The sequence below is a fragment of the Pleurodeles waltl genome, chromosome 2_2 (genome assembly GCF_031143425.1).
Source record: "Pleurodeles waltl isolate 20211129_DDA chromosome 2_2, aPleWal1.hap1.20221129, whole genome shotgun sequence".
In the NCBI taxonomy this organism is placed as follows: domain Eukaryota; kingdom Metazoa; phylum Chordata; class Amphibia; order Caudata; family Salamandridae; genus Pleurodeles; species Pleurodeles waltl.
In genome coordinates, this window is record NC_090439.1 from 1125882364 (window position 1) to 1125898375 (window position 16012).

A 16012-nucleotide genomic window follows, 5' to 3' on the forward strand; every position below is an offset into this window, starting at 1 on the left:
TCTGGGCTAAGAGTGCTTAACATAGAGGTTACTTGCAGTAAACTGTGGTGAAAGAGTGCATGCACATTTGCACGCAGACATATTTCGCATGGGCTCCCATGGGTGGTGCAATACATGCTGCAGTCCATGGGGAACCCCTGGTGCCCCAATGCCCTGTGTACCTAAGGAACATGTACTAGGGACTTATATGGGGGCACCAGTATGGCAATTGTGGGGTGTTCAAAGTCTTAAGCAATCAAATTTAGAGGAGAGAGCATAGTCACTGGGGTCCTGGTTAGCAGGATCCCGGTGAACACAGTCAAAACACACTGACAGCAGGCAAACAGTGGGGGTAACCATGCCAAAAAGAGGGTACTTCCCTACAAAGAGCAGTCAAGAGAAGTGAGAGAGAAAGGCAAGCGAGAAACAGGGTGACTAGTGTTCAAGAAGATATGAAAGGACATAAGAAGTCGGAATAGGTAAGAGAAACCAGAGCGGGGTAAGATGGAAGGGAGGGAAGCAGGTGCAAAGGGTGGAAAAAGGTTAGTGTGGAGAGAGGGAAGCACAAATAGGTAGAAGGTTGAGAAAATCAGAGACAAACTAAAATGCAGAGAATGAGGCAAGAAAAGGTAGGAAAGACGGTGCGGCAGAAGAGCAAAGAGCACTGCATCTGGAAGCAGTAAAAGTGGTGTCTGAGTGAGTGCTTTGTACATGATGCACAAAGTAGGGGTGTCACAAAGGGCTGTGCAGACAGGTTTCTCAGCATGCGCTATGCAGATCTGAACTTGTGATTCCAGGGTCCTGCAGAGTTTTTGATACAGAGTATCTGCTGACATGCCGTATGTATTTCTAGGGTGCAGGGGGCCACAGCGACGGGTTTCATAATGTGGTGCGGTACATTAAGTCTATAGTATACAGGTCCAACCTCACTTGCACTCAGTGGCTGTTTTGTGCTCAGTGATTCTGGGGCACATAGCGCTGCGGAGACTTGTTCTCGGTGTGAAGTGTACATCAGTTCTCAGTGTTTTGCAGAGATCCAATTGGTTTTAGTATGGTGGCTAGATCGGATGTGAGCTCAGCTTATCCGTAGTCCACGGGTTCAGTGTGACACTTGTTAAGCATATATGTGGTACCAAGATAAGATGGGTGTGTTCAACGTGTGCTACGTACAAACGGGTGAAAGTGACGGGCTGATGTGCCTGGATTGATGTGTGTTCAGTGTGTGGCAACACTGCAGCAGGTTAATGGGTGCTCAATGTGTAGGCCTGACCTGGTTGAACTGTATTCGGATTGTGGTACAGAACACCTGGTTGCCCTGCACTTAGGCTGACGAGCCGGTGAGATGGCTCAGTGAGATGAATGCTCACTACTGGCGAAGTGAGCTGTGCTGGCGGTCATGAGTTTGCATCCGAGCAAGGCTGACTCGGCCTTCCCCAGTTCCTTCAGTTCATAAATTGAGTACCATCAATTGAGTAATTGTAAAATGTTATTTACAGCGCTTAGAAATGGATGAATTGCAGTATTCAGTGCTATGTAACATATCATGTGTGCTCAGTATATGGTACACGGGTGCCATGTGCTCAGCATGTGATGATGGTGGTTGGCTTCCTGTTTGTTGCGCATATGAGTGAAGTTGACCTGTGGTACACAGTGTATGTGGATGCAGCTCACAGGGTTGGAAACATACAAGGCCAGTAAGCCTATTATAAAAAAGGCATTCTACCTACTGCCCACAGGCAGTACATCCATGGCCTACTTAATATATTGTTCATCAATAGAGGAAATCACACTCATTGAGCAGAAAATATGGAGTTCGATGGCATCTGTCGCTGTAGATACACATGGTATGCATGAGCTCGCCATCTGGTGTTGGGTCGGAGTGTTACAAGTTGTTTTTCTTCGAAGAAGTGTTTTCGAGTCACGGGACCGAGTGACTCCTCCTTCTGTGCTCATTGCGCATGGGCGTCGACTCCATCTTCGATTGTTTTCTTTCCGCCATCGGGTTCGGACGTGTTCCTGTCGCTCCGGGTTTCGGAACGGAAAGATAGCTGAAAACGGAAGATTTTCGACGGTATCGTTGCGATCCGGTTCGAGATAGACACATACGACGACGCGTTGAACATCGAAGCGCTTCGGTGCCCTTCGGGGTAGATTTCGGCACCCCGTCGGGGCCTAGTCGGCCCGACCGCGTGGAGAACAACGCCGATGGAACGGACCCCGTTTCGATTCTGCCCCGAATGCCACAACAAATATCCTTATACGGACCTACACTCGGTCTGTAACCTGTGCCTGTCACCCGAGCACAGCGAAGAATCCTGTGAGGCCTGTCGGGCGTTCCGGTCCCGAAAAACTCTGCGCGACCATCGAGCGAGAAGACTGCAGATGGCGTCCACGCCAAAGGAGCGTCGACAGTTCGAGACAGAAGAGGAACAGGAGGAATCCTTTTCCATCCAGGATTCAGACTCCGACGAGCTAGACTCTACAAAAACTGTGAGTAAGACGTCGAGATCAGAACTTAAAAAAGGAAAGAAGGCCCAGGGGACGCCACTGCCAACCGGCCATGGCTCCACCCAAATTCTGGGTGACCAACAATCGGCACCGAAAAAGGCCCATTCAGTGTCGAGATCGTCCGACTTCGGTCGAGACACCGGCACGCAGCCTCCTCGGGACCGAGAGAGTGCTAAACAGAAGCATCGACACCGAGAGTTCGGTGTCGACACGGATCGACGCCGAGACAGTGGCGCCGAAGACCATAGAGGCCAAGAATTTTCGGCACAGAAAAAGAGGAAGGTTACCTCGGAGCCGAAAAAACAATCAACAGGGTTTTCGGGGCCGAAAAAAGCGACATCAGACCCTGTTTCAGGCTCCTATACTGAAGAGCATTCTATGTCTTCACAAATGAAGAAACATAGATTTGAACAAGAACTGCAATCCACTGACGTGGATCACACGCAAAAGCGTATCTTTATTCAGCAGGGGACTGGGAAGATCAGTACCCTTCCACCTGTCAAACGAAAGAGAACGCTTCAGTTTACTCCTCAGCAACAAACAGCACAAAAGGTAACACCTCCTCCCTCGCCTCCACCTGTAACTCCGGCTTCGCCAACTTACACCCCGTCACATTCGCCAGCTCACACCGCCATGAGCCACGATGACCAAGATCAGGATGCGTGGGACTTGTACGACGCACCAGTGTCTGATAACAGCCCAGACACATACCCAACTAGGCCATCACCACCGGAAGACAGCACAGCCTACTCACAAGTGGTGGCTAGAGCAGCACTATTCCATAATGTGGAACTACACTCCGAACAAGTAGAGGATGATTTTTTATTTAACACCCTCTCTTCAACCCACAGCTCCTACCAAAGCCTGCCGATGCTCCCAGGCATGCTACGCCATGCAAAGGACATTTTCAAGGAGCCAGTTAAAAGTAGGGCAGTGACGCCTAGGGTGGACAAAAAGTATAAGGCGCCTCCTACGGACCCTGTATTCATCACCTCTCAGCTGCCACCAGATTCTGTGGTGGTAGGGGCTGCCAGAAAACGGGCAAATTCACACACTTCTGGGGATGCACCTCCCCCAGATAAAGAAAGCAGGAAGTTCGATGCAGCCGGGAAGAGGGTTGCTGTCCAAGCAGCAAACCAGTGGCGCATCGCAAATTCACAAGCGCTGCTAGCGCGATACGACAGAGCCCACTGGGATGAGATGCAGCATCTCATTGAACATCTCCCAAAAGATCTGCAAAAAAGAGCAAAACAGGTTGTTGAGGAGGGTCAAAACATTTCCAACAATCAAATACGCTCCTCCATGGATGCAGCAGACACGGCCGCAAGGACCATTAATACGTCGGTTACCATCCGTAGGCACGCATGGCTCAGAACGTCTGGATTCAAGCCAGAAATTCAGCAGGCAGTGCTTAACATGCCAGTAAACGAAAAACTTCTGTTCGGTCCGGAGGTCGACACAGCCATAGAAAAGCTCAAGAAGGACACTGACACTGACACTGCCAAGGCCATGGGCGCACTCTACTCCCCGCAGAGCAGAGGATCTTATAACACCTTCCGCAAAACACCTTTTAGAGGAGGGTTTCGGGGTCAGGCCACACAAGCTAGCACCTCACAGTCCGCACCGCCCACCTACCAGGGACAGTACAGGGGAGGTTTTCGGGGCCAGTATAGAGGGGGGCAATTCCCTAGGAATAGAGGAAGATTTCAAAGCCCCAAAACCACTACCAACAAGCAGTGACTCACACGTCACTCACCCCTCCCACACAACACCAGTGGGGGGGAGGATACGTCAATATTACGAAGCATGGGACAAAATAACTACAGACACAGGGGTCCTAGCAATTATCCAACATGGTTATTGCATAGAATTCCTGCAATTCCCTCCAGACATACCACCAAAATCACAAAATTTATCAAAATACCATTCACAGCTTCTAGAGATAGAAGTTCAAGCACTACTGCAAAAAAATGCAATAGAATTAGTACCAAGCACACAAATAAACACAGGAGTTTATTCACTGTACTTCTTGATACCAAAAAAGGACGAAACACTGAGACCAATTCTAGACCTCAGAGTAGTAAACACATTCATCAAATCAGACCACTTTCACATGGTCACACTACAAGAAGTGTTACCATTGCTCAAAAAACACAACTACATGACAACCCTAGACCTCAAGGACGCATATTTCCATATACCAATACATCAATCACACAGGAAATATCTAAGGTTTGTATTCAAAGGAATACATTACCAATTCAAAGTATTGCCTTTTGGTTTAACAACCGCTCCAAGAGTATTCACAAAATGCCTAGCAGTAGTCGCTGCACACATCAGAAGGCAGCAAATACATGTGTTCCCGTATCTAGACGACTGGCTAATCAAAACCAGTTCGCTCACACAATGCTCAAACCACACAAATCAAGTCATACAAACCCTCTACAAACTAGGGTTCACCGTCAACTTTGCAAAATCAAACATTCTGCCAAGCAAAGTACAGCAATATCTAGGAGCCATAATAGACACGACAAAAGGAGTAGCAACGCCAACTCCACAAAGGATCCACAATTTCAACAGAGTCATTCAACACATGTCTCCAAACCAAACAATACAAGCAAGAACAATACTACAGCTCCTAGGCATGATGTCCTCATGCATAGCCATTGTCCCAAACGCAAGACTGCACATGAGGCCCTTACAACAGTGCCTAGCCTCACAGTGGTCTCAAGCACAGGGTCACCTTCTAGATCTGGTGTTGCTAGACCGCCAAACTTACCTCTCGCTTCTATGGTGGAACAGTATAAATTTAAACATAGGGCGGCCTTTCCAAAACCCAGTGCCACAGTACGTAATAACAACAGATGCTTCCATGACAGGGTGGGGAGCACATCTCAATCAACACAACATAAGAGGACAATGGAACATACATCAAACAAAACTGCATATAAATCATCTAGAATTATTAGCAGTTTTTCAAGCACTAAAAGCTTTCCAACCAATCATAACCCACAAATACATCCTTGTCAAAACAGACAACATGACAACGATGTATTATCTAAACAAACAAGGAGGAACACATTCAACGCAGTTAAGCTTGTTAGCTCAAAAAATATGGAAGTGGGCAATCCACCATCAAATTGGTCTAATAGCACAGTTTATTCCGGGGATCCAGAATCAGCTGGCAGACAATCTCTCTCGAGATCACCAGCAAGTCCACGAATGGGAAATCCACCCACAGATTCTGAACACCTACTTCACACTCTGGGGAACACCACAAATAGACTTATTTGCAACAAAAGAGAACGCAAAATGCCAAAACTTCGCGTCCAGATACCCACACAAGCAATCCCAAGGCAATGCCCTATGGATGAACTGGTCAGGAATATTTGCTTATGCTTTTCCTCCTCTCCCTCTCCTTCCTTACCTAGTAAACAAATTGAGTCAAAACAAACTCAAACTCATTTTAATAGCACCAACGTGGGCAAGACAACCCTGGTACACAACACTGCTAGATCTGTCTGTAGTACCACACATCAAACTGCCCAACAAACCAGATCTGTTAACGCAACACAACCAACAGATCAGACACCCGGACCCAGCATCGCTGAATCTAGCAATCTGGCTCCTGAAATCCTAGAATTCGGACACTTACAACTTAGCCAAGAGTGTATGGAAGTCATAAAGCAGGCCAGAAGGCCATCCACTAGACACTGCTACGCAAGTAAGTGGAAAAGATTTGTTTGGTACTGCCATCATAATCAGATACAACCACTAGACGCAACTCCAAAACATATAGTAAATTACTTGCTCCATTTACAAAAAGCAAAGCTAGCCTTCTCTTCTATTAAAATACACCTTGCAGCAATATCTGCATACCTGCAAACTACCTATTCAACTTCCTTGTATAGGATACCAGTTATCAAAGCATTCATAGAGGGGCTTAAAAGAATTATACCACCAAGAACACCACCTGTTCCTTCATGGAACCTAAACGTGGTTCTAACAAGACTCATGGGCCCACCTTTCGAACCCATGCACTCTTGCGGAATACAATTCCTAACCTGGAAAGTTGCCTTTCTCATCGCCATTACATCTCTAAGAAGAGTAAGTGAAATTCAAGCGTTCACAACACAAGAGCCTTTTATACAAATACATAAAAATAAGGTCGTCCTACGACCTAATCCAAAATTTTTACCAAAAGTTATTTCACCATTCCATCTAAATCAAACAGTAGAACTACCAGTTTTTTTCCCACAGCCAGATTCTGTGGCTGAAAGAGCACTACATACATTAGATGTCAAAAGAGCATTAATGTACTACATTGACAGAACAAAAAACATCAGAAAAACTAAACAGCTATTTATTGCATTCCAAAAACCTCATGCAGGTAACCCAATATCAAAACAAGGTATAGCCAGATGGATAGTTAAATGCATCCAAATATGTAAAGCAGCCACTTGGTCTACGCCTCACACATTCACCAAACACTACTGTATAGATGTGCTATCCGCACAACAAGCTACAGTAGGTCAAGCTGTATTAAGAACTCTATTTCAGACAACTTCTACTCCTACAGGCTAAACCACCGCTTATGGGGAACTAACTGCTTACTAGTCTATGCATACCATGTGTATCTACAGCGACAGATGCCATCGAACTGAAAATGTCACTTACCCAGTGTACATCTGTTCGTGGCATCAGTCGCTGAGATTCACATGGACCCACCCACCTCCCCGGAAGCCTGTAGCAGTTCAGAAGTTACCTTCAATTTTGTACATTTGTATATATATTATTTAATCCTTTAATAGGTACATACTTACATTTTTCATTGCGCGGGCACTATTACTATAGTACAACTCCTACCTCACCCTCTGCGGGGAAAACAATCGAAGATGGAGTCGACGCCCATGCGCAATGAGCACAGAAGGAGGAGTCACTCGGTCCCGTGACTCGAAAACACTTCTTCGAAGAAAAACAACTTGTAACACTCCGACCCAACACCAGATGGCGAGCTCATGCATACCATGTGAATCTCAGCGACTGATGCCACGAACAGATGTACACTGGGTAAGTGACATTTTCATTTTCAGCCACCTTACAGAAGACTTGCAGAGGAGCAGACGAGTTCCTGTCTCAGAGCTTAGCTAGTAGGCAGGTTCTAGTTACGTTTGAAACTGTCACTTTGTGTAAAAAGAGCTCTCGAGGTAGTACCCATCCTGGAAGCATCACCTCTCAGCCGACAATAAATGTGTGCAGTGGTGCAAGGGACCGCTGCAGAAAGACACTTCCCAGATACACCAGAGAGGAGACTGATAGCACACAGTCACATGCACGGACATTCAGTTACATGCATCAAGGCTCCATCAGAAGGGGACCGGAGACGACAAATAAGGCTTCCTTTTTACCTGTCTGCCGGCTTCTGCAGAGATCACCCCAAAGAAGACAAAGTATGGAGGCAGTAAAGAGCACAGCGGGGCAAGGGATGGAAAAGGCAGATAACGCATACATTATTTGCACAGATACAGCGCGAGAACAAAACAGATCCACCATAGGATTCTACGATGCAGCAGATAGTGAGCCATAGTCAAGGGCAGCAGGGCCATGTACTTACAGTTTGAGGGGCCGCCTTCGAAAGGAACCGCTCTCAGGGAGGACAATGGAGGAGGCTGGTCGTGGCAGCAACTGACGTCAAGGTTTTGATGTTACTTTGGGGTACAGAGGTGCATCTTCTGTCTTGGCGAGGAGGGATTCACCTTCTGGCTTTTAGTGTAGACTTCTGGAATTCAGCAGAGCCCAAGGGCCACCGGCAGCGGCGAGTTACTATGGCAAGGACGGCGAGCTGGAAGAGGCCATGGCTAACAGTCTGTCCATTCAAGGTGTGGTTGTCTCAGCAGCGAAGACACATGGGTTGGGAGCAGCCTTTGCATAGACAGCAGGATCGCCATGTGGGGGTGTAGCATCCTCCTTCATTGGCTGGCGGCGGGGCACAGGGGATTGCATCTAGCAGCATTTACTCACTGGGGGGTTTATATGCTAAAACGTTTAGAAGCATTTGCCTTTAAGCATTGGGGGAGTTTTGGCTTCTATAGTCTCAGCTGGTCAAGTCTTTTTTTTTTTAATGTATGCTGCTCTGCAGTATATTCCCGTACACGCACACAAAATAAAAATACAAACAAAAAGGGGAAACTTTTAAGTTACGGTGCTTGGTGGTAGTGTTCTCTTAGTCATCTCTCAATATACAAATACTGTCATAAGAACGAGAATATATTAATATATTAGTCCGGGTAACAAGAGTTTGTCCCATTTTGCTTGTTGTTTTGGTTAAAATGTAGGCACTGCTTTGGATTAAGTACGTAAAAAACTAAGTTGATTATTCAAGGCTGTTTACCACATGCAGGGCAGGATAAGTTGAAAAGTTTGTATTTGCAATGTTTTAATATATTTTTACATTTTTATATTGTATCCAGGGCAGTTACATCACAGCAGGTGGTAGTGCCAGGAGTCCTGCTGGATATTCTTGTCTAGTTTCCCAGCTGCAGTTCCTGGACAGGCTAGTCAAGGCGAGGGTGAGCTGGGCTGCGTCAATTGGGGCACAGTCCTGGAAATTTGCCGTCACTCTGCGGCCATAGCTGGACGAGGTGTAGGAAGAAGAGGAGAAGGACATCTGGAATGCAGGGCTTCCAGTAGCGTCAAAGCTGCCACGCCGGGAGCCTGTTCTAGAGCCGGACCTGGAGCCAGATGTGGAGCCAGAGCCGCTGGCATTATAAGGGCTGTAGTAGCCCTTGCTCGACTGGGAGGAGGCTTCAAGGAGCCGCAGGCCTGTGACATCCTCGATCATGCTTCTGTCCATGGCGTCTTTGTAAGAAATCTTGAGTTTGGTCTTGGGGCAGGTGAGGTATTTGGAGTAGGCATTTACATCCCGCAGCTTCTGAGCTGTCCGTGCATCGATGGAACCCTTCCGTACAGCCTCATCCAACGAGACACGGCCATTTGCATCAGGCTCAATCAGTCCACCTGTGAGGTATTGTACCTCCAGGAAGCGCTGGCCGGCTTCATAATATAGCCAGCCCTTCTTAAGGGCTTGTGCTGCCGACATCTTCGTCTTAGTTCTTGGATCCTCAAAGCCATTGTATGCCTTCTGTGCCAAATTGATCCTGTCCACCATGATTTTGTCCACTAGGCCTTTATTGACAGCATCTGTGACAGAGTACTTCTGTCCAGTGCTTGGGTCAATAATGCCACCAGTGCAGGCTTGAGCTTCTAGCAACCGTTGCCCTGTGATGTTATCAACAAGATTGCGGTGCATAGCCTCAGTGATAGACACTTTCTCTAAGGTGTCAGTGTCCAGGATGCCTGCAACTGGCCCAGTCTCTTCACTCGGCTCACTCCATGTTGTTATCGACTGAGTTCTTGAGGAAGCAGGGCTTACGGGGAAAGATGAAGAAGAGCCAACGGATGATGTTCTTGAGCGGAATCCAGTCATGTTGCCTGACAACATGTCAGCAAACTCTGTAATAGATAAGGTGCCTGATCGATACTGGTCCAGGGAAGACTGGTCGATGAGGCCTTTGGCAATTGCATCATCAATATCGTACTGCCTCCCTGATCTTCTGTCTGTGATTATTGACTTAACAACTCCATCTGATGAAGAGATGGTAACCTCTTCCCATTCACACTCTTGTTCTGATAACTCTATGTAAGTCTGGTGGTCAATAAGCCCCTTACGATATGCCTCGTACACTGACATCTCTTTTCCGGTCTCAGGGTCTACAATGACTACCCTACGCTTGCGGACTGATGACTTTGAAGAGGTCTTTCTTTCACGTTTCTTCTCTTTAAGTAGCAACAGGCACAGCCCAGTTTCTGGGTCTGTGAAACATCTTTCCATGAGTTGAAGGTAGGTGAGGTTCTCTTCAGTGTTAGGATCAAAGAAGCCTTTTGTGTCATCACTGGGATCTGTGAGGATCTCATTCATTTCCTCATCAAACAAGCCTCTCTTGTAGGCCATCTCCACTGGTAGACGATGGCTTTCCTCTGGGTCAATGATGCCTCCAGTGGCAATCTGTGCTTCCAGTAAACGGATTCCATGATCTTTAAGTATTAGCCCCTTCTTCATGGCTTGAAAAAGGGAAATTAGTTTGCCAGAGTAGGGGTCTTTGTAACCTGTCACTGCCCTCTCAGCTGCAAGCAGCTTGTCTTTGAACTCAGCACCTACTATCCCCATGCGCACTGCATCTTCCACTGCCAACTTAAGGCCTTTGATAGGATCAATCACATAGCCAGTTGCTGCCTGTGCTTCCAGGAGTTCAAAAGCAGTGCCAGGCCTGATGATACCTTTTTTCATTGCCTGATAAATTGAAAACCTCTCCTTGGAAGATTCTACATAGACTCCAGCAATACAGCTTGTGCCTTCAAGGAACTTTCTAAGATTCAGTGAGACTTCTTCGATAGACATCAATCCGTCTTGAAGGCGCTGGGCTGTAATTTCATCCAGGACCTGGGAACGTATCATCTCTTCAAGGCTAATCTCCTTGCGCAAACCTTTGAATGTCAGCTTTCTCTGGTCTGAGAGGGGTAGAAGGAGAAGTTTGCTGTTTTCATCTTGTCTGCACCGTTTAAGGAGCTGTGGATAGCTAAGCTTTTCATCTGTGGCAGGATCGATATAGCCTCGGACCTCACTTGGCTCAGAAAGTCTATCAAAGGTTTCTTTATTGAAGTAGCCACGTTGGCAGGCAATCTCTAGTGGGAGGTGGAATCCAAAACGAGGATCTATAATGCCACCAGTCGCTAACTGGGCATCTAGCAGCCGCAGGGCATTCTCTGAGGGAATCAGGTCTTTCTTCATTGCTTGGAAGAGAGAGATCATTTGCTCAGTGTAGGGATCTCTGTAACCTGTTACTGCTCTTTCAGCCGAGAGAAGTCGGTCATGTATTTCTGGCCCAACGACCCCTTTCCTAACAGCCTCATCCACAGTCAGCATTTCATTTTTCACTGGATCAATGATGAAACCAGTTGCTGCTTGAGCATCCAGAAGAGTATGTGCCACCTCAGCAGAGATGAGACCTCTCTTCAAAGCCTGGTAGATGCTAACATTCCCTTTGCCAGAAGGAAGCATGATACCTGCCACACATCCTGTTCCATATAGATACCTCCAGACTGTTTCAATTTGAATTATTTCTTGAATGGTGCGTGTCCCTTGCTTCAGCATGCTGTATATTTCTTGAGTAATAATTCTGGATTCGTACAATTCTTCAGCAGTTATCCTGCGCCGGACAAAGTCATAGGAGTAAAGCTCTTGCTGCCTTACTATTTCAGTTTTCTCAATAATTTCTATGATAATGATGATCATGTGCTCCTTCGTTAGAGTGCCTGAGCGGAACTCTTGCAGTAACCTGTCCCTTTCCTCTTTTGGCAGCAGGTCAGACTGCAGAAGCTCCCAAATCGACATGGAACTGCCTGCCATGCTTCCTGAAGGGATATCAACCATAGTCTCCTCAAACACTTTCTGAGTTTCAGACTCACTATACTTATGCTTTGTCTCAGTGGTTGTAGGTTCCTGTTTCTTCAGTGGCAGGAGGTGCAGACCAGTGTCTGGGTCTACTATACATCTCGCTTTCAGCTGCAGATAGGTAAGGTTCTCATGTGTGTTGGGGTCAAAGAAGCCTTTGGTGTCATCACTAGTGTCTGACAAGATCTTGTTCATTGCATCGTCAAAGTAGCCACGCTTGAAGGCCACCTCCACTGGGACACGATGGCTGTGTACTGGGTCAATGATGCCCCCTGTGGCAATCTGGGCTTCCAAGAGGCGGATTGCATGATCTCGTAAGATAAGTCCCTTGTTCATTGCTTCAAAAACAGAGATGGTGTTCCCAGAGTAGGGATCTTTGTACCCAGTTACTGCCTTTTCTGCAGACAGAAGCTTCTCGTGGAGCTCAGGACCAACAATGCCAGCTTTCACAGCTTCGTTGACGTAAAACTTCTGGTTCCTCAAAGGGTCAATTATAAAGCCAGTAGCAGCTTGTGCTTCTAGGAGGACGACGGCTGTGCCAGGCCTCACTAGGTTTCGCTTCATGGCTTGATAAATGTTAATCTTTTCCTTGGTGTCCTCCACAAATATCCCAGCAATGCAGTCACCTCCTTGGAGATACCTCCTCACAGAGTCAGTCTCGGAGATCTCCTTTACAGACTTCTTGCCTTCATTGAGCTGCTGGAACTGAACGTTGTCGATGACCTTAGATTCCAGAAGCTCTGATGCAGCCACTGGACCCCGAAGACCTGTGAAGGTTAATCTCTGCTGTCGCTTGGTCTCTGTTTCTTCTACAATGGTGATCATAATTTTAATGATCTTTTCAATTGTGACTTTGCCTGCTTTATATTGCCTGATCAGCTCCCTTCTCTGTTCTTCAGTAAAATATTCAGAGTGAATGAGTTCCCAGATTGTTACTGTCCTACCTTTCAAGCTGCCGCTTGGGATTTCAATTGTTGATTTACCAAATGCCTCTTTGGCTTGGCTTTCATTATAAATTTCCTCTTGCTGGGACTGTATAGCCTTTTCGGATAATGGTAGCATGCAGAGGCCAGTCTGCTTGTCCGCCCTGCATGTTTTTTGTAGTTGCGCATAGGTTACATTTTCCTGGGTGTTGGGGTCATAGAAGCCCTTGGTGTCTTCAGTGGGCTCTGAAAGTGCTCTAGTCATATCTTCGTCCAAGTGGCCACGCTTGTATGCAACATCGAGTGGAAGACGGTGGCTGTTGACTGGGTCAATGATGCCACCGGTTGCAAGCTGCGCATCTAGAAGGCGAATTCCACTGTCTTTTGGGATAAGACCCTTTTTCAAAGCCTGGAACAGCGAGACGGTCTGCCCTGTGTAGGGATCTTTGTAGCCAGTTACAGCTTTCTCAGCAGATAGAAGTTTCTCATGGACCTCCGGCCCAACAATGCCAGCCTTGACTGCATCTTCCACAGGAAGCATCTGATTTTTAATTGGTTCTATGAGGTAGCCAGTACCTGCCTGGGCTTCAAGAAGATTGTATGCAATAGCAGGTTTCAGCATATTTTTCGTCTGTGCATCATAAATCGACAGTCTTTCACCCGTTGGTTCTACTATGACCCCAGCAATAGCTGTGCTTCCCTTCAGGTACTTTTTGATGGCATCCACCTCTGAGACATCACTGACTGACTTCTTTCCTTGATGGAGTTGGTTGAAGAGATCTTTGTTGAGGATTTTACTCTCTACCAATTCAGCAGCAGGAACAGAAGCTCTGAGGCCATCGAAGCAGAGCTGCTTCTTTTTCTCAGTCTCCTCCACCACTGTGATTATGATTCGAATTATCTTCTCCACTGTGATCTTCCCAGTCTTGTACTGGCGGAGTAGGTCTCTCTTCTGCTCTTCAGTGAAATATTCAGAGTTTATAATCTCCCAGATGGTAACAGTCTTCCCTTGGAAGTTCCCAAATGGAACCGATACTGTAGCTTTCTTAAACACATCCTTGGCTTCTGTGTCTGTGTAGGCAAGATCTCCCTTAGCTGCTTTGTCAGTGAGTGGCAGCAAGCAGAGACCTGTCTCAGGGTCGATAACACATCTCTCCATCAGCTGTAAATATGTGAGGTTCTCTTGAGTGTTTGGGTCGAAAAATCCTTTGCTGTCATCATTTGGGTCAGAAAGGATATTATTCATTTCTTCATCAAAGTACTTGCGCTTGTAAGCCACTTCTAGAGGTAGGCGATGGCTGTTCACTGGGTCAATGATACCACCGGTTGCAATTTGAGCCTCTAGAAGTCGGATACCATGGTCTTTTACAATGAGGTCTTTTTTCATGGCTTGGAAGAGGGAGATTTTCTCTCCAGTATAAGGATCTTTGTATCCAGTGACTGCCCTCTCAGCAGAAAGCAGTTTATTGTGTAGCTCAGGACCGATTAGATTTTCTTTCACTGCTTCGTTAACTGAAAGCCTCTTATTGTTGACTGGGTCAAGCAGGAAACCAGAAGCAGCCTGGGCTTCAAGCAAAATGTGAGCAGTACCTGGAGTGAGCAACCGTTTCTTCTGTGCTTGGTAAATACTTATCTTTTCATTATGTGGCATGATCAATAGGCCAGCAATACTGCTACTGCCTTGGAGGTACTTCTCGATGTCCTCCTTCTTGAAAGCTTCTTTCACGGTCATTAGTCCTTTGACCAGTTTCTCAAGTGTATCCTTGCTTATTATGCCAGCTTCAGCCAATTTGCTTGCAGACACTTTCTGCCTCAAGCCTTCAAACCCTAGCTCTGAGTCTCCGTTTTGGGCAAGCCCATCTACATCATCTCTGCCATTAGGCATAGTTGGTGACTTGGCAGCGAGGTTGGTCACGCTTTCAGTCTGGATCATGATCTCTTTGGTTTGCGCAAGGGCCCTTTTGTGCTCCTCTTCAAGTTGTTCTAGCTTTTCTCTCAGCTTCCTGTTCTCTTCTGCCAAAAGCCTCTCCTGATCCAGTCTCTTTCGGTCGAGCTGCTGAAGCTCCTCTTGCTTGTGGCGGACTTGCTCTTCTGATTCCCTCTGTTTTCTGAGGGCCTCATCCATGCTAGCCTTTAGCTGCTGCTTCTCCTCCTCCAGCTGCCTCAGCTGATTCTCTTGCTGGTTCTTAAGGCCCTCTGCTTTGTTTACTTCATCTTCATACAGCCTCTCCAGCTTCGCTTTCTCATCTTCAATGTACTTTTCTTTCTGGAGGAGCAGTTGCTTCTCCGTCAAGAATGTGGTATGGAGTACGTGAGTCTCATGTCGCAGCTGTTCTTGCTGAGTTTTCTCCATCTGCGAAGGGCAAAGATTAAAAATAAATCCCAAGTTGACATCATTGACATCTCCATGCAATAATGTAATCAGTACATTAAAACAAGCCAAATATGTATCCAGAGATGTGGAAAGATAGAGGACCACCTCTTCAGTCAGAAATCCACTGCTCTGCAGTGCTGGACATCGAATGGTATGTTGCAGAACTAATAAAGGCAAGCAATGAGGTGAAACGTGGCCATGGATCTCACATGCAGGTTTACAAGGAAACACAAAATGTTTTTCGTAAATGTTATATCCGAAGGCAAGCTACAAATTCATAGTCTCTCAGATTATACTACTCTTGTGATATATGGATAGCACTAAGGAAACAGAAGCCTGGCCATAGTGGTTAATTACTTCTTTCTGGCTTTAATCACTACAGGTGTTCAACCACGTTATTCTGTCTGTGAAGCAATACAATTTCTTCTGCACCCAGAATGGCACAATATCAGACTAAAAGAGTCTGAAAATGATTGATCTACCACTATCAATCAAAGCACTGGACTAGACATTTGGAGCTTTGGGACTGAAAGATATTTGTGTATAAGAAAATCAAACAGAGAACTGGAAAGGGCCTACATTTGCAAGGAGCCTCCCACATTGTCCCAATGCACAAATAACACACCAAGATACGGACGGCAAACTATGACAGCAGGGCCCTATCTGGTTTAAAAATTACCCCGTGCACTATAGGTGGTGTTTCTACACTATATTAGA

General features: G+C 46.4%; 1 protein-coding gene across 11 annotated transcripts in view; it reads right to left on the reverse strand.

Moving 5' to 3' along the window:
- PLEC (plectin) overlaps positions 1-16012 on the reverse strand; it is an 831873-nt gene that overhangs the window by 11090 nt on the left and 804771 nt on the right. For all 11 annotated transcript variants that reach the window (XM_069220980.1, XM_069220972.1, XM_069220979.1 and 8 more), the window contains one exon: positions 8102-15274. In XM_069220980.1, the coding sequence (XP_069077081.1) occupies positions 8963-15274 (6312 nt within the window). In that variant the 3' untranslated portion in view covers positions 8102-8962. The remainder of the gene's footprint in view (positions 1-8101; positions 15275-16012) is intronic.